Source organism: Dendrobates tinctorius, unplaced genomic scaffold (genome assembly GCF_039654945.1).
Source record: "Dendrobates tinctorius isolate UK_male_01 unplaced genomic scaffold, ASM3965494v1 ptg000022l, whole genome shotgun sequence".
NCBI classification, from domain to species: domain Eukaryota; kingdom Metazoa; phylum Chordata; class Amphibia; order Anura; family Dendrobatidae; genus Dendrobates; species Dendrobates tinctorius.
This window is the reverse complement of record NW_027361690.1, coordinates 6,882,107-6,907,017: the sequence shown is the minus strand read 5'-3', so window position 1 is coordinate 6,907,017 and position 24,911 is coordinate 6,882,107. Positions and strand designations below refer to the sequence as shown.

General features: G+C 40.7%; 1 protein-coding gene across 2 annotated transcripts in view; it reads right to left on the bottom strand.

Moving 5' to 3' along the window:
- The window catches only part of ONECUT1 (one cut homeobox 1), a 58,818-nt gene that overhangs the window by 9,097 nt on the left and 24,810 nt on the right, over positions 1 to 24,911 (bottom strand). The window contains exon 2 of one of the 2 annotated variants that reach the window (XM_073568405.1): positions 9,938 to 10,042. The exons of the other annotated variant lie outside the window; for it this stretch is intronic. Coding sequence (XP_073424506.1) covers positions 9,938 to 10,042 — 105 coding nt within the window. The remainder of the gene's footprint in view (positions 1 to 9,937; positions 10,043 to 24,911) is intronic. 2 annotated transcript variants of the gene reach the window in all.

The following is a 24,911-nucleotide window of genomic DNA, read 5'->3' as shown; positions in this document are numbered from 1 at the left end:
CCCCTGCGGGTCGGGTGACCTAGGTCACTGAAAGGTCACCCAACCCGCAGATACAGGGGGCTTTGTTCTTCAGCATAGGGGGCGTGGCTTCGCCCCCACGTGACTACGATCGCTCTGATTGGCTGTTAAAAGTGAAACAGCCAATCAGAGTGATAGTAATATTTCATCAATGAAAATTGATGAAATATTACAATCCAGCCATGTCCGACGCTGCTGTAGCATCAGACATGGCAGGTGACAGCGATCCGACCCCCCCACCCGTTAACGGGGGGCGATCGGCCCCCCGCCACTGAATGACAGCGGCGATGTGCCGCCGCTGTCATCATCTCCCCCTCGCCTTCCCTCCGCTCCCCCCGGCTTCCGATTGCCCCCCCACCTCCCGGTACTCACCGAGTGCCATTATGGCTCCCGGTGTCCCGCGGTCCCCGAACCATGGGTGCCGCCGTATTGGAAAATGGCGGGCGCATGCGCAGTGCGGCCGCCGGCTCCACTTTCCATTCATTCATTTTGATCACTTTCACAGTGATCAAAATAGAATGAAATGAAATGTAAATAAACCCCCCGTTTATCACCCCCATAGGCAGGATCAACTGATAAAATAAAATTATTTTTATTTTTCCATTAGGGTTAGGGTTAGGGTTGGAAAGAGGGTTAGGGTTGGAAAGAGGGTTAGGGTTAGGGTTGGAAAGAGGGTTAGGGTTGGAAAGAGGGTTAGGGTTAGGGTTGGAAAGAGGGTCAGGGTTGGAAAGCGGGTTAGGGTTGGAAAGAGGGTTAGGGTTGGAAAGAGGGTTAGGGTTGGAAAGAGGGTTATGGTTGGAATTAGGGTTAGGGTTGGAATTAGGGTTAGAATTAGGGTTAGGGTTGGAATTAGGGTTAGGGTTGGAATTAGGGTTAGGCTTGTGGTTAGGGTTATGGTTAGGGTTGGGATTAGAGTTAGGGGTGTGTTGGGGTTAGGGTTGGGATTAGGGTTAGAGATGTGTTGGGGTTAGGGCTGTGGTTAGGGGTGTGTTGGGGTTAGGGTTGAAGTTAGAATTGAGGGGTTTCCACTGTTTAGGCACATCAGGGGGTCTCCAAACGCGACATGGTGCAACCATTGATTCCAGCCAATTTTGCGTTCAAAAAGTTAAACGGTGCTCCCTCCATTCCAAGCCCCGACGTGTGCCCAAACAGTGGTTTACCCCAACATATGGGGTATCAGTGTACTCAGGAAAAATTGCACAACAACTTTGGGGGTCTAATTTCTCCTGGTACCCTTGGGAAAATAAAAAATTAGGCGCTAAAAAAATATTTTTGTGGAAATTTTTTTTTTTTTATTTTCACGTCTCTGCGTTATAAACTTCTGTGAAGCACTAGGGGGTTCAAAGTGCTCACCAGACATCTAGATAAGTTCCTTGAGAGGTCTAGTTTCCAAAATGGGGTCACTTGTGGGGGGTTTCTATTGTTTAGGCACATCAGGGGCTCTGCAAACGTAACGACAACCTCAGACCATTCCATCAAAGTCTGCATTTCAAAACGTCACTACTTCCATTCCGAGCCCTTATGTGTGCCCAAAGAATGGTTCCCCCATATATGGGGCACCAGCGTACTCAGGACAAACTGTACAACAACTTTTGAGGTCCAATATATCTTGCTACCCCTGTGAAAATAAAAAATTGCTGGCTGAAAATCTTTTTTTGAGGAAAAAAAATTATTTTTTATTTTCACGGCTCTGCGTTATAAACTTCTGTGATGCACTTGGGGGTTCAAGGTGCTCACCACACATCTAGATAAGTTCCTTGGGGGGTCTAGTTTCCAAAATGGGGTCACTTGTGGGGGGGTTCCACAGTTTAGGTACATCAGGGGCTCTGCAAATGTTACATGGTGCCCGCAGACCATTCCATCAAAGTCAGCATTTCATAATGTCACTACTTCACTTCCGAGCCCCGACGTGTGCCCAAACAGTGGTCCCCACCCACATATGGGGTACCAGTGTACTCAGGATAAACTGGACAACAACTTTTGGGGTCCAATTTATCCTGCTACCGTTGTGAAAAAAAATTGCTGGCTAAAAATCATTTTTTTTGAGGAAAAAAAAATTTTTTTTATTTTCACGGCTCTGCGTTATAAACTTCTGTGACGCGCTTGGGGGTTCAAGGTGCTCACCACACATCTAGATAAGTTCCTTGGGGGGTCTTAGTTTCCAAAATGGGGTCACTTGTGGGGAGGTTCCACATTTTAGGCACATCAGGGGCTCTGCAATTGTTACATGATGCCCACAGACCATTCCACCAAAGTCAGCATCTCAAAATGTCACTACTTCCCTTCCGAGCCCCGACATGTGCCCAAACAGTGGTTCCCCCCCACATATGGGGTACCAGCGCACTCAGGACAAACTGGAACAACAACTTTTGGGGTCTAATTTATCCTCGTACCCTTGTGAAAATAAAAAAATGCGCACTAAAAAATAATTTTTTGAGGAAAAAAAATATTTTTTATTTTCATGGCTCTGTGTTATAAACTTTTGAGAAGCACTTGGGGGTTCAAAGTGCTCACTATGCATCTAGATAAGTTCCTTAGGGGGTCTAGTTTCCAAAATGGGGTCATTTGTGGGGGAGCTCCAATGTTTAGGCACACAGGGGCTCTCCAAACACGATATGGTGTCCGCTAACAATTAGAAGTAATTTGCATTTCAAAAAGTCAAATGGTGCTCCTTCCCTTCTGAGCTCTGCTGTGTGCCCAAACAGTGGTTCCCCTCCACATATGGGGTACCAGCGTACTCAGGACAAACTGGACAACTTTTGTGGTCCAATTTCTCCTGTTAGACTTGTGAAAATTAAAAATAGTGTGCTAAAAATCATTTTTGAGGAAACAAAAATATTTTTTATTTTCACTGCTCTATGTTATAAACTTTTGTGAAGCACTTGGGGGTTCAAAGTGCTCACTACACATCTAGATAAGTTCCTTAGGGGGTCTAGTTTCCAAAATGGGGTCACTTGTGGGGGAGCTCCAATGTTTAGATACACAGGGGCTCTCCAAACGCGACATGGTGTCCGATAACGATTGGAGCTAATTTTCCATTCAAAAAGTCAAATGGTGCTTCATCCCTTCCGGACCCTGCCGTGCGCTCAAACAGTGGTTTATGACCACATATGAGGTATCGGTGTACTCAGGAGAAATTTTTTAACAAATTTTAGGATCCATTTTATCCTGTTGCCCATGTGAAAATGAAAAAACTGAGGCTAAAAGAAAATTTTTGTGAAAAAAAAGTACTTTTTTTTTTTTACAGATCAATTTGTGAAGTACCTGGGGGTTCAAAGTGATTACTATGCATCTAGATAAGTTCCTTGGGGGGTCTAGTTTCCAAAATGGGGTCAATTGTGGGGGAGCTCCAATGTTTATGCACACAGGGACTCTCCAAACGTGACATGGCAACCCTAAATATTCCAGCATATTTTCCATTCAAAAAGTCAAATGGTGCTCCTTCCCTTCTGAGCCCTGCCGCGCGCCCAAACAGTGGTTGAAGACCACATATGAGGTATCGGTGTACTCAGGAGAAATTGCCCAACAATTTTTAAGATCCATTTTATCCTGTTGCCCATGTGAAAAAGAAAAAATTGATACTAAATGAAAATTTTTGTTGGAAAAATTAAAATGTCCATTTTTTCTTTCCACGTTGCTTTAGTTCCTGTGAAACACCTGAAGGGTTAATAATCTTCTTGAATGTAATTTTGAGTAGCTTGAGGGGTGCAGTTTTTAGAATGGTGTCACTTTTGGGTATTTTCTGCCATATAGACCCCTCAAAGTGACTTCAAATGTGAGGTGGTCCCTAAAAAAAATGGCTTTGTAAATCTTATTGTAAAAATGAGAAATCGCTGGTCAACTTTTAACCCTTATAACTTCCTAACAAAAAAATATTTTGTTTCCAAAATTGTGCTGATGTAAAGTAGACATGTGGGAAATGTTATTTAGTAACTATTTTGTGTCACATAACTCTCTGGTTTAACAGAAAAAAAATTCAAAATTTGAAAATTGTGAAATTTTCTAAATTTTTGCCAAATTACTGATTTTTTCACAAATAAACGCAAAAATTATCGACCTAAATTTACCACTAACATGAAGCCCAATATGTCAGGAAAAAACAGTCTCAGAATCGCTAGGATCCGTTGAAGCGTTCCTGAGTTATTACCTCATAAAAGAACACTGGTCAGAATTGCAAAAAATGGCCTGGTCATGAAGGTCAAAATAGGCTTGGTCATGAAGAGGTTAATAGCACCACTTCAGAGCTGAAAAAAAAATGCTGCGGTTTGGCTTTAATAAATAATAAAAGGCCAAATATAGTTTCCTATGTTAGTAATTGCAATAAATCCACAAAAACCGGATGTCATACAGCTGGCAACCTGTGTGCGATTCTTTTTTTTTTTTACACACCCATTATCTTATACTGGAAATTGGAAGAGTCTGATCCAAACTATAGATCAAAGGAGCACATGCAATTCCTTTCACGTGGATCATCGGCCCATATGTAAAAGCGTTCATGTGGACTACCAAATTAACTTGCATTGGTTTGTGTGCTGTCTACATGCTAACCATTTCTGCATACAGGCAGCACATGTCTGAATCAGTCCAAAAGCTCACCCTTTTTTTAAACTTTGAACAAAGTTTTTTAAACGCACATTCAGTACTACTAAAAAGGACTTGAAATCTCAAGGTGCGGAGGTGAGGTGGTGGTGAGGATGGGGTCAATTGCTGTTAGACGCTCTCCTTAGACACTATATATAATGACGGAATCCATTAACCTGTGGGTAAGTTTTATCTACCCAAAAGCAATGACCATATCAGCCATATATTTATTATATCTATTATTATTTGAAGGATCCATATAAAACTTTTTGCATCATTATGAGATCCGCTGATGGTTATATAGTTTCTTTGTGCTATCCACTTTTCTTTGTGCTGAACTGAGCTCCCCCTTTGTCATATACAATACACAATCTGCTTCATGTGCCAAGATCTGAACTTTCCTGATTGCTTCCTCTTCTGCCGGGCCAGCAGCTTGGTACGTATATATGGCGCCGTCTGCTTACTCTCCTATTGATTTTTTGCATGCAACTTACTTTCCACTTGCACATTACACAACTCTAAAACCAACCTGCTCACCTAAAAACCATAATGAGTCAGTGGAATGAATGGCAACAGATATCCAAGGTAGTAATATCAGTGGATATACAATGCAAAGCTGACTCTGCCTTGATGTCTACAAAGCGAAGATGGGATGGAGGGCAGTAGACATGAATTATACATCTAAAAGAGGTGAAATCGGTGCCATGGCTTCTTTTCCATTGTCATTAAGATAAAAGTCATATAAACATTTCTACCATGAAGGTAATATACAGTACAATAGTATAAGTACAGATAGAATGTACATGATAGATAGATAGATAGATAGATAGATAGATAGATAGATAGATAGATAGATATGGGATAGAAAGATAGATAATAGATAGATAGATAATAGATATAAAATAGATAGTAGATAAATAGATAGGTAGATAGATGATATATGAATAGAAGATAGAGTAAGGCTTATAGATAAGACTTATAGATAGACTTTGAAGAGAGAGAGATAAATGTATAAATAAAAGGAAATAGATCTTTGAGATAATAACTGAATGGGTGTAAGCCCTAAAGGACTAAAGGAGCTATCTTGAGGATAGGTCATTAGTATCAGATTAATGGGGAGCTCAATATTAGACCAATCAGCTGATACCTGGTGCTGCAGCAGTTGGACATGCATAGTGTAAGGAGCCAAAACAGCACAGCTCAGTACATTGTGTAGTGACCCTTCCTGAGTAATCCAGCTCACCTCTAATTGAAGTGAATGTTACTTGAGCCGCAGTACCTGAGAAAAGTCAATGCACAGAGTAAGGAGCTGCGATGTTCCGACTCCGCACACAACTGTGGCAATAGATATTTGCTGATCGATGGGCCGTCCACGTGTGTTGGGTGATATTGATAACCTATTTCTAAGACAGGTCTTCAATATCTCAGTCCCTAACAAACCCTTTAAGACACTGGCCATGTGTCAGGATAATAGAAAAGAAGCAAAAAAAAGCAGTGCTCTAACTCAATATTTGCTGAGTTGAAAAGCTACCTTTTATTTGTTTTCCTTCTAGATAGATACTGTAGTTACTGTTTAAAATATTTGTATATTTTTTGTTAGGAATGTAAAATTTTGTTTCGTTTTTTTTTCTTTTTAAATTAGTAACTAGTAAATTATCTTTAGGGCCACATCTTGATTATTTACCTTTTGTGGTTTTAGAGGAACTCTAATTGTTACCACTAAATTACTTTAATGAAAAAAATGTGACTATCAATATTTGCATGAGATGTTTTACCTGTTTTTTTTTCTTTTTTTTTAATGTGGAAATACTGGACTGTCCCTGAGAAATAAGAATAGTTAGAAGTCCACTTTCAATTCATGCCTATGTTTTTACCTTATGTCTATCTACCTATTAAATAAATAAAGGGGTTTCCCATGAACAAAGTGCACTGTAATCAATAGATCTTGGAATAAAATTAGGTTATACAATTGGATGTATTAAAAAAATGTTCCTGTGCTGAGATAATCTTATAAATGTGCCCCTGCTGTGTACTGTGTAATGACTGTGTCTGATCGTGCAGGACCATGGTCTAATCATACCACAGCTCCTGGGTACGGGAGGAAGCAAAAGAGAATACAGACAGGACAGCATGAGATCATAGATGCTGCTTTCTGTGAGGTAAAACATTTCCCTACCTGTTTAAACACAATGTTTTACCTCACAGAAAGAATCAGCGGTTAACCATTGCTGTCTTGCCTGTATACTCTTTTGCTCCCCTGCCCAGACGTTTTTGTAGCACAAATTGTGGGATTTATTTTTATTCCAAGATCTATTAATTAAAATGTACTTTGTTTATGGGAAAACCCCATTAATGCCGAACTGGTGTAAATCAATGTATATACACGTCTCCAGATAATTACCAATTGTCCAGAGAAATATAATCCAAGGAAAAACGGCATCACTCAATCTTCAAGTAAAAAGTTGTTTTTTTTTAACACATAGTCTTATAGCAAGATTTTGGTTCCCAACACAATACTGAGCCGTGAAGAAGTTTGTTATAAAACTATGGGTGAGTGAATACGAGTCCACTTTTTTACTTGAAGATGGAGTGCTGCCTTTTTTCATTTTTATTATTATCTATCTATCTATTAATTACCTGTCTGTCTATCTATCTATCTACCTATCTAAAAGGAAAAAAAATAGGCAGCACTCAAATTAAATGTGAAAAAAGTGGATGCTTTACTGATCCTCAGATAGCCACCTGAGGATCAGTAAAGTATCCACTTTTTTCACATTTAATTTGAGTGCTGCCTATTTTTTTTTCCTTTTGTCATTTTGGCTGTTTGGATACTGCTGAATAGGTTTTGCACCTGCTGTATTATTTTGGTAGTGCTGCCCTTTTTTCTTGATTTATCTATCTATCTATCTATCTATCTATCTCCTATCTATCTATCTATCTATCTATCTATCTAAATTTGAAAAAATTGGAACAACACCATCAAATACCTCAACAGTGTGCACGCTTCCCCAGACAGCAGACAATATGGCTCCAATAACAAGTTGAAAAAAAAGGAGAAACAGCACAAAAAACATGCAAAAAAGTGGACATTATTGCCCAGTGTTATGGCAACGTTTCGGATATAAAGCTTGACAAAGGACTTTATATCCGCAACGTTACCACTTTACTGGGCAATAAAGTCCACTTTTTTGCAGGTTTTTTGTGCTGTTTCTCCTTTTTCCAACTTATCTATCGATCAATCGATCTATCTATCTATCTATCTATCTATCTTATATCTATCTATCTATATATTATCTATCATCTATCTATCTCATATCTATCTATTATCTAGCTATCATCTATCTGTCATCTACATATCTATCTCATATCTATCTATCTATTTCATATCTATCTACCTATTTATCTCGTATCTATCTATATATCTCATATCTATCTATCTCATATCTATCTATAATCTATCTGTCATCTATATATCTATCTCATATCTATCTGTCTATCTATATATGTCATATCATCTATCTATCTATACATCTCATATCTATCTAATATCTATCTATCTATCTATCTCATATCTGTCTATCTGTCTGTCTATCTATCTATCTATCTATCTTTCATCTATCTATATATCTCATATCTATCTATCTATCTATCTATCTACATATCTATCTATATATCTATCTATCTATCTATCTAATCTATCATCTATCTATCTATCTATCAATATATCTCGTATCTATCATCTATCTGGATTTTAGAAATAAATGTCATGTAAGAAGCATGCCACAACTATCATTATGTGTTAAGGCTCAATGGCTACTGACAGAAAATCCATTACATGTACTCTATTGCAAACATAATAAATTATGATATAAGTGGTATATTATAAGAAGATGTTGTACTTTTATCACTGTATTCAAAATGCAATGCAGTTACCGTACATATAGAAATGTACATTTTATTCCTTATTGTCTGTTGATAGATTATTATTATCATTATCATCATCATTGCATAAATAAAAATTCCTTGTTACAAATATCTTTATGTTATGTATTAAACCAGTGCTTAGTGATGGCAGGAGAGAGGGGATTCTTCGCGCGTATGGTGGTTTTCACTATCATTACATGTGTCATAGTAGTTATGATATTCCTGAAATAAGTTAAAACATCATTAGTGGGTAATGGAGTAAAGGTAGACCATGCATACATAAATGATATTAACATTCTTGTTAATGCTGTGTATATGATTTACTTTTACGTTACAGTGTATTATATTTTTGCCATCCCAGATCTGTTATACCAAGTGATGATCGAATGTGCTCGAATAAGGTGTTATCAGAGTATGCTTTGGTGTCTTCGGTGTGCTTGAAAAATATGTTCGAGTCCCTGCGGCTGTTTGACAGCCACAACACATGCAGGGATTGCCTGTTTGTTAGGTAGCCCCTGCAGGTGTTGCAGCTGTCGAACAGCCATGAGACATGAAGGGATTGCCTGTTTGTTAGGTAGTCCCTGCAGGTGTTGCAGCTGTCAAACAGCCATGAGACATGCAGGGATTGCCTGTTTGTTAGGTAGTCCCTGGAGGTGTTGCAGCTGTCGAACAGCCATGAGACATGAAGGGATTGCCTGTTTGTTAGGCAGTCCCTGCAGGTGTTGCAGCTGTCGAACAGCCATGAGACATGAAGGGATTGCCTGTTTGTTAGGCAGTCCCTGCAGGTGTTGCAGCTGTCGAACAGCCATGAGACATGAAGGGATTGCCTGTTTGTTAGGTAGTCCCTGCAGGTGTTGCAGCTGTCGAACAGCCATGAGACATGAAGGGATTGCCTGTTTGTTAGGTAGTCCCTGCAGGTGTTGCAGCTGTCAAACAGCCTTGAGACATGCAGGTGCGATGACTCACCTATTATTGGATCACCCCAATGACACTCGGTGAGCACCCGTGCATGCAAGGATAACACCTTAGCCGAGTACGTTGGCTCATCACTAATTATATCTCATCTGCAACTGTTTGCATGTTCTTTAATGTACAGATTGTAAACTGGGTAGAATTTACATGGCTAGTTTAGAAGGGGATCTTAATGTAAAGTCCATAAAGTGACTGTGGGGAAGCCAAACACATTCATGCTTTGCAGTGAAGTCTCCATCCCTGATTTGCTAATTAAATAAACATGTATTTTATTTTTATACCTATCGCGGGACCTACCATGGTCTTAGATTGTAGGTTTTCACAGTAATCACATATTATTAATGGGTGCATTTTCTTTTGAGGTGAAAAGAGGAAAAGGAGAAAAAAAAGAAAAACAATCTGTTTGGAATATCTCCCGAAGAAATGCAGCATGTATACTCACACAAGTGATTAGACTGGGTGCTTTGTGATGGATAACCGATTTTAACCAGGGAGTCTGCAGGCAACTGTCCAGAGTGCTGAAATACCGGATCGGCTGGTACCAAAGCTAGTTTAGTAAAGACATTAGATAATTGAAATGATAAGACTACACTTATTACAACAAATCAACTCATTCACTGTGTTATATAAAGTAAATGCAATATTCACCATACAAGTAAATTTAAATGACATTAATGTAAGGATAGGCATGCAATTTTGTCAAGTAAGAAATAATGAGAAGGGAATATGGATGGAAACAAATAATAGGGGATCATGTATAAAACTAGTGCACAGAAAGAACACTAATGTCGTTTGCATTACCAAGATGTCAAATTTTCAATCCTTTTCTACAAAATGACAGAATCGGATGGGCAGCCGGGTCCGCTTATATACCTGCACTAGTTTTAATAGGTAAGCCCTCTATATAATGCAATCTTGTAGGAGAACGCCGAGGTATGGCGTAAACTTAACACCAAACGTAATGAGTAGCTAGAGAAGCTGGCAGGATATTGGTGGTCAATAAAGAAAGGCTGAAAGATTAGCACAGAAGGGAAATAAAATAATTACCGATGTCATATCCAAAGGGGTTGTAAGATGGAATGAGTAAAACATTATGTTTGGCATAAATGCTAAGTTAATGTACAAAGTGCCTTGCATACTAATGGAAAATACAGCTTGGAATTATAATGGGCAATAAATTGCCCTTGTTATATAAATGGTAATTTGGATTTAGTTATGGCAAATGATTTCAAATCTGAACATCGATAAGCACACGCACATTGCAAAAAGTGCAAGTTGTTGACTCAGAATAAATCATTCCCTAGTGTGAAATAATCACTCAAGTGCCCATAGCTCAAAGACGCCAGTGGTAGATTTTATCTTCGGACAGTGCCAGCTTATCCTTGATTAGGTGGGGATTAAGCGTAATAAATAGGAATATCGCAGGCAAAAAGACTATATCATATCCCCTAATTACACATGCGAGTCCTACCTATTATGGGCTATTCAGATATTTGTAATACAGTAAGATCTTTCATGCTCCCTCACTATAACAGCAAGTTAAGGGCCTAAACAACTAGAATCTGTAGGGCCCCATACTATAATCATAAATGGCCCCCTTCTGACTTCACAGTGAAATAACAACAGTAATACAAGAAGCAGTAAAATTAATTGTAACTTGAACAGCCACCAAAGGATGGATGCTGGTGTTTTATATCACATCTTTTTCACAAAGAAGAACCTACGAAGCAGAACTAGGCAACTGAAAGTCGCCATGTTTCTTCCCAATAAAGAACAAGAATGTCTGTGTACCTGAGCGGGCCGCCTCAGCCTCTGACCCAGAGCTGCTAGGGCTACAACAGCAGTGCTGCCATTCCAGTTACTATAACATAAACATATGCTGTACATCAAGTTCAATTTCCTTGTTTTTCCCCTGGATTAAATCCACTATAGGTAATGATGAGTGGATCAGGCAAAATTCAAATATGCCTGTTCACCTGGATTTTTCCAGGAAATTTGATTTCCCGAGGAGTAATTTTCTGTGACTTTAAACGGAACCTGTCATGTGATAAAATGCTATCAACCTGCAAATATGAAGTTAATCTGCAGGTTAATAGTGTTCTGATCCTGTGTGTCTGCCCCACAGAAGGCCTGGCTGCTGGGAAGAAATTACCTTTATTCCTCCAAGCGGTCTTGGACTTTTAGTCATACAGGTGCAGCCAGCAGGGTTTCAGTCACCGCCCAATGCATAGTGAGCAGCAGCCCCAGCACTAAAGCGGGAGTCACACATAGCAATCACAATACCGAGATCGCTGCTGAGTCACAACTTTTGTGACACAACAGCGAGATCACTGTGTGTGACAGCGATCAGCGACCGGCCCCCCTGCCGGTATCACTGATCGCTGCAAGAAACCTCTGGACATATTTTTTGTCGCTGGTCTCCCGCTGGCCAGCACGCATCGCTGCGTGTGACAGGCGGGAGACCAGCGATCAGCTGTAAAAAATAATAAAAAAAATTAAAAAATATTGTTATTCTCACCTTCCGACGTCCCGCGCAGTCTTCCCGCCTCTCTCCATGCTCCCGATCCCAGTGATCCTTTGCACGAATGACCGCGAGACGTCGCGCTGCCGCAAGACCGTGACTTTCTCGCGGTCATTCTCGCAAAGGATTACTGGGACTGGAGCATGGAGAGAGGCAGGATGGCTGCGTGGGACGTCGGAAGGTGAGAATAACAATATTTTTTATTTTAATTCTATTTTTTTACAGGGATATGGCATCAGCCCTAACGAACACAGCGATGCCGGGCGCTCGGCATCGCTGTGCTGATCGCTGGTGAAGCTGTCTGTTTGACAGCTCACCAGTGATTACATAGCGAATTACCAGCGATCCTGACACGTTGATATCGTTGTCAGGATCGCTGGTAAGTCGCTATGTGTGACTCCAGCTTAACAGACAGCTGGCTCTGTACTGATGCACCGCGCAGCACTGACTGACAGCTGACTCTGTACTGATGCACCGTGCAGCACTGACTGACAGCTGGCTCTGTACTGATGCACCGCGCAGCACTGACTGACAGCTGGCTCTGTACTGATGCACCGCACAGCACTGACTGACACTTGGCTCTGTACTGATGCACCGCGCAGCACTGACTGACACTTAGCTCTGTACTGATGCACCGCGCAGCACTGACTGACAGCTGGCTCTGTACTGATGCACTGTGGAGCAATCTGGCAGGTAATGTTGGGGAGTAGTTACAGCTGCCACTCGCTATGTACTGAGCGGTGACTGAAGCCACACCGACTGCGCCTCAATGACTGAAAGCCAGAAGCTGCTGGAAGGCTCCTCCTGGAAGTTGGATTTTTAGTGCAAGGTGGCAAGGCCTTAGAATCCTATTAACCTGTAGATTAACCCATTATCTACTTTTATGGCCCTTATTAAACTTTTGCGTCTCTTCAGACCCCAGAGCATGATTAAAGTAAGGCATTAAAAAAAACACTTAGAATCACCCCTCTGCTTACATTTCCGTCCACTTCCACTTCTTTTTCCTGCTGGTCGGTCCTTTATGTCTCTGTAACATTGCATCTCCAGCCTGGTGTTCACTTTAGATGGGGCTTCTGACTCCAACCTGTCCCCAGAGATAACTGCATATCCTCCAGGGCCTTCTCATTGCCGTAAGTCCCGACCTAGAGTGAACACTGGCTATGACTTCCGACTGCAGGTCACTTTGCATGCACAGTTAACTCCTCGGCCTACTCGTGGCCAGAAGTTTCAGCCTAGAGTGAACAAAGAGATAGGATATGATGGAGATGCAAAGGTGCAGAGGACTGGACATCAGGCGGAAGCAGTGGTGACCGCCGGAAAGGTGAGCAGTGAGATATATTTTTTTTAACCTTCTGCATCAACTTATCTCTCCAGACATCCTTGCTGTACTATTCCCACTGTCTGGTCCTCTGCACCTCCATTGCATTGCATCTCCAGCCCTGTATTCATCTGTAGAATTCGTATTTTTTTGAAAATTCAAGTAGAATTTAATTCCACTCTTAGGGCCCCATCACACATAGCGACGCACCAGTGATCCTGACAATGATATGACCTTGTCAGGATCGCTGTTGTGTCACTACATGATCGCTGGTGAACTGCCAAACAGGCAGATCTCAGCAGCGATCAGGACAGCAATGACGCAGGTAACAAGCTCACACATCGCATAGTTACCCGCTGTGTACCTTAGATACCAGCGTGCTGGTTCAGGGAGCTGGTATCTAAGGTAAACAGCAGGTTTCTAAATGCCGCGCGGCGCTTAGAAACCCGCTGTTTACCTTATATACGAGCTCCCAGCACCAGCACGCTGGTATCTAAGGTACACAGCGGGTAACTAAGTGACGCGCGCCCTTAGTTACCTGTGGTTTACCTTGGATACCAGCTCCAGCTCGCTGATCGCTGGTCTCCCACCTGCCACAGGCAGCAATGCGTGCTGGCCAGCGGGAGACCAACGATCAAAAAAATGTCCGGGGCTTTTGAGCACGATCAGCAATAACCAGCGGGGGGGGCGGTTGCTGATACATGTCAAACACAGCGATATCGCTGGTGAGATCGCTGTTGTGTCACAAAACTTGTGACTCGGCAGCGATCTCGCTAGCGATCACGCTGTGTGTGACGGGGGCTTTACACATTTGCCCATCAGGAGCCAACAACTGATGCTTGCTGTGGTTATTTACACTTTGTGAACAATGAGTATTATCGCTGGGCAAAAAGTAATCTAAAGGCAGTCTATCCCATCAATTGCAATAAACACACAAGGGTTTTCTACATTTGTCTTTCCAATGTGTTCATTGATAGAGTTATTGATATGTAAGACTGGGATCTAATATCAGTTGTGTCTAGACTGTCTGGTCCAGAACCTGTAGCCGAAATGCAAAATCCTGCATGCAGTGTTTATCTGTCTGGCACAGGGAGACGTCCAGTATCAGCAACTGATGACACCAGATACAAAACTGTTCCCTTGGGAAACTATTGGATCAGTTTTATCATCTGTTTCCTTTTTGCTGTTTTTTTTTACTGCATAGGTGGGAATTATGAGGAGAGAGTTGGACAAAAGTAAAAGGGGTCTCTCATTAGTCATTTATAATTTTTCTTATTTTATTTATTTTAAATGTATCACATCATGGTCCTAGTGTGTGAACATTCTCCCGCTATTGCCTGTTTTCAACAGAAATCCAAAATTCATTAAAATTTGGAGTGTGAGATTGGATAATCAGTGTGATCCTTGAGTGTTACAGTCTTTGAATATACCTTGTCTACAATCATTAGAAAGCTCACTGTTTATTGCAAAACATACTGTGCAGTTACCATTGTAGAAATACATTTTCTTTAGCTTTGTGTGTCTATATCTACATAATGGTTTTTTTTACCAGATTTTTTTCATTTAATTTTCAAAATGAAACATGTCTTACACAAAAGCAACCGCCTTTGTATCAGATTTGTAGAAAGAGCCATTGTGGAAGGTATTTTTTTAGATTATGGATTAGTAAATAACTTATCCTGTATAACCTATAAGAACTTACGGCTGCTATCCTTTCTTCTTCTTTTATGGAATTTGGAAGACAATGTTAGCTGTTCTGTTTCATACATTCTGAAAGTCTCTAAAGGAACGTGGTTAGTATGAAATGGTATTAGAAAATATCTCCTACTGCTGTATCTCATTTAGATAAACATTAACTCTGAGCAAATGTGGCAATGCATTAGTTGGTTATAAATCAATCAGTCTACAAGGACACTGACAATATACCAGTCGCAGGTGGACGACTTTCTCAGCCAGGGATTCTCTGTCTCCTTATCGCTGAGCCTGCTCTTCCGTAAACTAAGAATAAGAATGCATTCTGCCTGTGTACACATTAAAGGACTTGTAATAAGAATCACTTAAGATGCATTTACACTGCATAATTATCACGAATGAGCGTTCCTAGAACCACTTATTGTCCGACAATCCTGCAGTCTAAACAAGTTGTTTGTTCGTATGCTTGTTCGTCAGGTGAAATGATATTCTGGTTTGCAAAAAAGTTCATCCTTCTCGGCAGCACATCGTCCTATATAAACAAGACCTGTGCTGCTGAGAACGATGGGAGCCTATATGTACTGAATAATTTCATACAGATCGCTCAGTGCGCATCTGAATCGCGGTCTACCTGTGAAAACAGGCTATTATACGTAAATGTTTACCAATCGGCTGTGGTTCAATTCTGCAAAGACGAATAATGTAAAAAGGACCGTAAAGGGAATCTGTTACCCCCTGGGATGCTTTTAAGCTATTACTATTGGCACACTGGCAATATAATGGTTAAACCAGTCAAAGGGTCCCATTACACATAGCGACACACCAGCGATCCCGACAACGATATGACTTGGTCAGGATCGCTGGTGTGTCGCTACATGATCGCTGGTGAGCTGTCAAACAGGCAGACTCACCAGAGATCAGGACCAGCGAGGACGCGGGTAATTAAGTGTGTGCGTCGCTTAGTTACCCACTGTGTACCCTGGATACCAGCTTGCTCGTGCTGGGAGCTGGTATCCAAGGTAAATAGCGGGTAACTAAGTGCGCGCTTAGTTACCCGCTGTTTACCTTGGATACCAGCTCCCAGCATCTGCTTACAGCGCTGGGAGCTCGCTGATCGATGGTCTCCCGCTGCCACGCGATGCGTGCTGGCCAGCGGGAGACCAACGATCAAAAAATGGCCCAGGACACTCCTGCACGATCAGCGATACCCGGCGGGGGGACCGGTCGCAGATAGGTGTCACACACAGTGAGATCGCTGCTGAGGTCGCTGTTGCGTCACAAAACTTGTGACTCAGCAGCGATCTCGCTAGCGATCTCGCTTAGTGTGACAGGGGCTTTACCTGTATGCCTCATAGATGCAGTCTAGATGTTGAGAAATGAACTTTTAATCTTTTATGTTAATGATTTCTTTCATCCTCCAGGGAGTGCGGCCCCTGAAAGAAATCCCTGCCTCCATGTCTTCATTACAATAGCACCCCTCTCCCATGCATGTCACCCTGACCTGTGACGTGCAGTTGCATAATCCCGCACATGCGCCATGCACTCGGTTACGGGTATCTTATTTGGCCTTCTAATGGCAATGTCATCATTGATCTTCTGCGCAGATGCCGGCGAGTCACTGCTACTGCGTAGTGACTCACCGGCGCCTGAGTAGAAACACGACAAAGACACTGTCATTAGAAGGTTGAATAGGGTACCCATATCTGCCCATCTATAATGTCTGGTTGTCCATTTTCAACAGGCGTACATGCTCAAAAATGATAGTATATAGTATATGGCCCCATCGGCGAATACGTCCGAATCCCATTTTGCTGGGGGCTCAGACGTAAGCCACCAAACGGGTGCCAAAATACAGTGTGAAAGCACCATTACGGTTGGGCCTACACGATGACATGTTGTGCTAGAAACAAATCGCAGAGTTGTCTTGACATATCGCATCTAATGATTCTGTATGGTGTTACATTGCAACTTGTGACTGCGACACAGAGTGTGTTGGACTCTCTGTTGCTCATCGCTACAGATTTCAATACAAGTCACATGCAACAGCGACTAGAGTACAACTTATTTGAAATTTGACCATTTTTTTAAAGCAAAATCACAACTATAAATAGCTGCATGACAGTAAGTCACTGACAAGTTGGACAGATGTTTTTGGTTGTGCGACTTGTCAGAGAATTGCTGTTGGATGACATATGTCACATAGGCCCACCAAAGTCCTCCCTTTATATCTCCCATTGCTTTTGAATCAAATTCTTGCTTTCACTCAGAGACTAAATCAACAATCAGAACATAAATTGCCTAAACTGAATGAGCAATTCCAGCCTGAGTTTACTGGTGGGGGTCATAAATTAAGGCTGCTCCCTTACTCAGGTTCATTTGACTCAATATATGTGTGACAATACCTGTCAGTCTTCATTCACAGAAAATCCTATTACATTGTTGTCAGTAGCAAAACCCCTTTTTACGTTGGTGAATTTACTGCTGACCACAGACGGATTTTTAAATCAGTTTAATGGACACGATCAGCGATGACCAAGTGAACTATTGCTGATTGTTTACTCGCTACTAGTTACTGGTTTACTGTGTTTGAATGGCTAAAATTATTTCCAAATCATTTCTTGCATTTCTTATCTGTGTCCATTCAAACAAACAAAGAAAAAAGGATAGAATCTACTAAACTTAAACCTTTCATTTTTCTCAAATCATATTCAAAAGTCCAGAAAGCTGAGATGATAGGATTCTTACACAGAAAAGCATTTATCTGCCTCATAGCGGTCACTGATCAAGTTATTAAAACTAACAATGCAGTGTCTTTAGAGAATCAAATAATTAATTTATGACTTTTGCTAAACATTTATTATAAGTTTGCGTAACCTTGTAGATTAATGATATATCAACTATAAGGTGTTTTTCAAAGGTGGACAGATCCTTTAAGATGTCCACATACAACATCTCTTGACTGAAGCCATGCTTCCCAAAGCATACATGCATTTGAAGCATCCCTGATGCGAATACCTTCTTCAGAAAGGAATATTTGAATTCTAATGCCACCTATTGGGGTAGCAATCCTAAAATTCAATATAAACCCCTCATCAAGCCTTGCCACACTGCTTAAGCAAACCAGACACTGACAATTTGTAGACACATGTTTTGGGTTGTTTGCCTCTCATCAGTGCAAAGCCGGATGTCTGATTTAGCTAGGTGAGATACGAAGGAGAAAGGGATGGGGGGTTCTTTACACAAGGAGAAGTGTTCCCCCTTAGACCAACCATTACTGAGTCATGTCATCTGGTTTTACTGGACACGCAGGATTTTTGGAACAGAGGAAAGCGAGACTTCAGATTGTACTAATTATTAAGAGAAAGCATAAATTGGACTTATTAAAATCCTGATGGATCTCTGTGGGCTCTGTAGTTTCTGTGATCTCTCTCTATCTTTGAGTGTTCATCATTGTGGATTGATCCAATGCATATTACATGTCAGAAGAAAATTGACATAGTTCTCACATTTTATAGGCCCTAAATATATATGGAATTGCAGACAGATTTACGCCAGTTATAAGGGACGGATATATGTCACATATTTAGGCTTTAGTGGTTATTTTATTCTTACCTCCTAACCCAACGCAATGTTTTTTGAATAACCAATCTCACTTACTCATCGCTCTTACAAGTGCCATACACTGTGAAGAGGAGATGAGACAAGATGTTTTATACTGGAAACCACAATGTACAAGTACACTCTAATCATTCTCCGAGTACTAATGTGTGCTGAAAAGAAAGGTAATATGAATGGCAAGGGTAATGTCTAAATGCGGTTTTACTGTAAGGCCTCTTGATATAGTATTCTAACAATCATGTAAATGCTTTATTGAACTGCCCTGAAGCATAAATTGAGTTTATGAATTAGAATTAGTTGTGCAAATGATAAGATCTACCTGTAATTTATTTGAGCTGATGTTTTCATATCAGAGGATGAAATGTGCAATTGCCTGAGTTGCAGTGAAGCCCGGTGCATGTTCTGCAAATGTCTGAGCGGCTCTATGTAAATACGGAAGGTGATCACAGCAGCTGCGGGAGAGGTCATAGATGTAATTAGCTGCTGGTTATAATTTGAGAGGCAGCCGAGAAGGTGACGAGACCTCAATATAGGTTCTCTGTAAGTAGCAATTCTCCTACCCTGTGGCTGGTGCTTCATTATGAGCTAATAACCTCGAAAGGCCATTGGAACCACTAAGCTGAAATGAACATTTAAAGAGCTTCCTTAAATGTAAAAAATCACTGATTATGTAGTTTTTCTGTATTTCCAGAATTTTGTATTATAAATATAATGACATTCATGAACAATACAGCAGGAATAATTGATAGTTAATGATTATGATTATATTTATAGAAGTCAAATGACTGATAAAAATGAAGTCCAATGATTGCTAATTGGAAAAATTTCTTACTAAGGCTGGGGTCACACTGCGTTACGGCAGTCCGTTTAACGGATTGCATTACACCACAGCATAACGCAGTGTAACGCAATCCGTTAACGCTGCCATTAACCCCCATTATCGGGCGCATCGCCAACGCTTGCCATAATCGGCATGCGCTAGCAATGTGCCGTCATTCAGTGATGGAGTCTCGGACGTGGGCTGCAGCGTCTGTGGCTCCGTCCCCGCTAGCACAGATGAATCATCTGCACTAGTGCTATAGCATAACGCAGCCCGTCAATGCTATGCGTTGAATGGGCTGCTATAACGTATGAACCTAGCCTAATACGGCATTACAATGGTAACATAAATAACTAATTTTTTAAGAAAATATATATACAGAAATGTACACAATCAAAATGTACGGGAGTCAAAATGATTTTCTAAGCAGGCGTTGTTTGCCCGTTAAACAATCACTTGTAAACCAATCATGAACTAATAATTGAATATGTGGTTGGATTGGAGGAAAATTGACCTTGTCTGGCCGGTTTAAGTGTAATTTGTATAGAGAAGTGTTAAGAAAAAAACTCGTAATAAATTATAGAAACAAAATAAAAATATTGCAAGATGCTAAATTCTTTATGTTGTGTGATAGCAAGAAGACTTTTATTGATCGTTACAAACAACGACACTTCATTTCTGTAGAGGAATGTGGTAATGTTAAGAACACAATGCTGAAGTGTTATTTGTAAGCCGGTCACCTATTGACCGGTATCTACTTACATTGTTATGTATCTATTTTTATTTTCCAATACTTTTTTTTTTATGTATCTATTTTTAATGCTGTCTTTACACTTCTGTTAACTCTCTTTCATAAGGTCTCTGTTGCTTTTTGGAAGCTCAGGCATGCTGCATTATTTTATCTTCAAAAACACCTGCATACCAAATCAAGACATGATGGACCCAATGTAAAGAAAATGTGTCTACATATTATTTGACTCAGATTTCTATTTTTTTTTACTTTTCATAATTTTGTACATTTTTTTCAAATTTTCATATCATTATAAGTATAAAAAAATAATTAAAAAAATCTTGCAATTTTTCACAAGGACCGCTAAGCCTAAGCCACTAAAGGGCCTTTTACACATAGCGAGATCGCTAGCGATATTGCTAAAGCGTCACTGATTTTGTGTCGCAACAGCGATCTCGCTTTGTGTGACACCTACCTGCGACCACCCCCCCCCCGCTGGATATCGCTGATCGCGGTCGAATGTCCTGGGCCCATTTTTTCCTTGTTGGCGTCCTGCTGGCGCCGACTAGCAACGCATGGATGCAGGCGGAAGTCATCATCATCGCTGTGGTGTGACAGGTAAGAGCGACCGCCAACGGATCGCTTATCACTGCTGCGTCGCTGGTGAGATCTGCCTGTTTGGCAGCTCACTAGCGACCATTTAGCAATGCACCAGCGATCCTGACCGGGTCGTATCGTTGTTGGGATCGCTGGTGCATCACTAAATGTAATGGGACCCTAAGCCTAATATTAGTTTCAAACTTGCTTTTCAGCAATTTCATTGTCATCACAGACATGATAAAACAGATTACAATAATAGGTAGTAGTTTTGGTAACAAAGGATCCATCATTCACAATAGGTAATGTTACAGCCCTCTCCTCCCCCCTTCACAATGACCTTTGCCCGGATTAGAGGATGCCCAGTTTATAATTCTATATTTGTGCTACGCGAAAAACAGGAAGGAAGTCTAATACTAAGTTTCCTGGTTAGAGAGAAAACTTCAAGATTTATTTTTTATTACAGTTAGTGATATGAAGAATAATAAAAAAGTTTAAAATAAAAAACAACATGAAAACCTGATTTCAACAATATGTAATTTTCTCATGACTTATTCCATTTAAGTAATTTGGGGTAAAAAAATATTAAACATACATGAAGATAACAGATCTGTAGCTGCGGTTGTAATGTAAAGCTATGATGTCAGTGCAAACACAGCCTATATTTATTCTACTAGAGATGGACAAAGTGCTCTCTGTAGCCTTGTAACACAGAGTGATTAAAATTACAATTTTCTCGATTTCCCGGAGGGCTGCCTTTTCTTTTTGGATACAGTAATTATAAAATATTACGGACTAAAACCAGTTATTGTGCACATTATCTCTTATTCTACAGTACAAGTAATAATATATATATATATATATATATATATATATATATATATACGCTATTTGTCTTAAAGTACGACACAAAAAGTGAGGCGGATATTTCTTAAATTAATGTATTTGTGGTTAAAATCATTTTTGCTGTTGAGTTTCATTAAAAATGTTGGAACGTTTGGCTTCTACAGCCTCTAGGTATCACAGTACATAGCCACAGTTAGCAGTGATCTTCTCTGATAACAGGGTCTCTCACCCTTATCTCTCTTCACTTTCTTCTGAGCTGATTTATAATCAGTTCAAATCTGTACTTTCATTAGGTCAAAATCACTTTAGAAAATTGTTGAAAAGAACAGAGATGGGGACTACAGATACAGAGCCTATATAAGCCAGATTTTTAATAAAAATCCTTTTGCAAAAATGATTTTAAACTACAAATATGTGCATTTAAAAAAGAACACATACAAAACAATACCACAAAAAAAACCCTCTTGCATGAATCTCCTCTTCCTGCTTATATATAGATTTAAGTATGCTTCACTGAATGCACTCAATTGTTTTCAAGTATTCCTAAAGTTGGAAAGTGAATGATTTCAGGTCTGTTTATCCTGACACTTAGGCTATGTGCACACGCTGCGGATTGGCCAGCGGTTTTCCCCTGCGGTTTGACACCTGGACAATAGAATAGGTGACAAACAGCAGCAGAATCCGCAGAAAGAATTGACATGTCAATTCTTTCTGCGGATTCAAAACCGCAGCTTTTCCGCAGTTGAAAATCCGCAGCAGGTGCACAGCGGAATGTAAATCCCATAGACTTACATTGTACTGTACACTGTCTGCAGAACTGCTGCAGATCCGCAGAGGCCAAATCCGCAGCAAAAACCGCAGCGTGTGCACATAGCCTAAATGTTCCTCAATGGCTTTGTACATTTATACCAGAAATACTTTAATATACATTTTAGTAAGGGGTACCTATAAGCTTTCAGAACACCATGAAGCACTAAATATAAATAAATATATATAAAATATATATATATACCGTATATATATGTCCATAGTATCTTCAATAAACAGAATGTATATGTGCACGTTCTTTTTATGGGAGATACCATGGAGATAACATATACCGTATATATATATAGTGGTTGCCTTTATGGGAAATAACCTGAATAAAAAACTAGAAAGAAAAATAAAAAATAGAGTCTCTAATAATGATATCTAACCTTTCTTAAAGGTGCACGATTCTCTGTAGGAAACAGTGGGTGACAAAAGGAGGAGGTACATGATGATTTTAAAGAACATTTGGCATGGCAGTGATTCTGGCAGGTTTCTCATAGCTATAAGGCTAGGGTCACATTGCGTTAAAGCAGCCCATTCAACTCATAGCGTTGACGGGCTGCGTTAATGCTATACCGCTAGCGGTGACGGAGCCTCAGACACTGCAGCCCGCGTCCGAGGCTCTGTCACTGAATGACGGCACATCGCGAGCGCATGCCAAATATGACATGCGTTGGCGATGTGCCCGACAATGGGGGTAAATGGCAGCGTTAACGGACTGCGTTACACCGCGTTATACCGCGGTGTAACGCAGTCCGTCTAACGGACGACCTGAACGCAATATGACCCTAGCCTATCATAAGTATTCTACATCCCAAACATCCTGTGGTTGCCACTAACCCATGACCAGGTCATCAGAGACCATCTGTACCACTGAGAAACGATCACTTTTGTCCTGATGAGTTTACGTGACGTGAACGTTTTACACTGTGATATCATCTTACTATCGGGATGTCGGCTCGTCGGATTGACTGGTTTATAAGCATCAGGTTTTTTATTTTGCAACACAACGTATTCCAGGAGCATCTAACAATAGTATTTGGTGTTAGGCAGCCATCTTTTAGATTTGATGTTAGTTGCTGCCATTATAATGGCTCCTTGTAACAGGAATCCTTTTCAGTTATTGGCGGAATAATAAATGGCCTCCTAATGTCAGCTGCAATCAGTGATAAAGCAGAATTAGCTATAACATGTGCATGTAGAGGATCCTGAGGATCTGTGGATCCTTCCCGGTCTTCATTCATGTACAAGCCACGATGGTTGCGGCAGCCATTTAGTTTGCAGTCACCTTTGGCCTGCAGTTTTCCGCTTTGCGTTGCCTTGCAGACCCTAGCGGCAGGGACAGTGTTAATCCACTGAGTTGTGTCCTTACTGGGCTAGATGTCTGCCGTACAGAGGGAGGCCACGTTGTCAAGGAAACCATCTCCAGGCTCTCCTGATAGATACTGTTGTTTATAGTAATTTCACAACATGAATTTTCATATCTGTCCGCGATAAATGGGTTAAGAGTGTGGAAACGCCAATGTTCTCTTCAGCGCAAGGAAATTTTGCAAACAGAAGCAAGATTTTTAGAATGATTGCCAGGAACAGCCCTGTGCTGTGTGAGGGATTTATGGCGGCCCACCTTCTCCTCACCTCAGGGCCCTGGTTATGTCTTCATGCAGCGCTGACGGCCTACATTTGACACCGCAGACTTCACAAACCACCTTGTTTTTTGAAATAAAAAGAGAGCAAATATTTTGTAATAGTAGCGGGTGACTGGACATTATTTTATTTATCGTGTATATCAGGCTTACCGAGATCTGCTCCATTATATTGGGGGTCGATGCTGGTTCTTGGGCGCCATTGTACCCGCTGTACATTATCCCTCACACCCTGTTCTGTAATGCATTTGCTGTGCTGGAATGTATTTCGCCCCTTCTTTCTCGTTTTTATTATGGGCCCTGGAGGGTGGAGGAGCTGGAGGTGAAGGACCTTAGACGCCCGCAACACATTTATCAATGTTCTTATAACAATTTGTGCTTCATTTAAAGAGAAACCTTATCTCGGAGCCAAACTAATAACCGAATTAAGAAATTAGTTTTACTGTCCCCGCTTATGGCCAATGGTTTAACCCTTTAGGATCATCTTCTTGATAAAAAGGGAGTACTTTCTCATTCCAGTGGTGCTTTACATAGCAATTAATAATATAAAAAAATTCACGTTCAGTAATATTAATTTGTTCTTCGGTTTTCAATTCAGCATGTAGACAGGCTGCAGGCAGTTTTATGCCTTTAGTATAGTTTTTTGACAGTCTGCAATTCATGGTAAGGGTAGACGCACACAACTGTTTTCTCTCCATCCAAGAAAAACGGTCCGATTATTGTGATCAGATCACAGATTGATCGGAGTGGAATCACTTTTTCTCGAAGGTGGAGAGACAAAAAAGTTTTCTCCACCCTCTCCATTCTGCAAAAAAAAAATC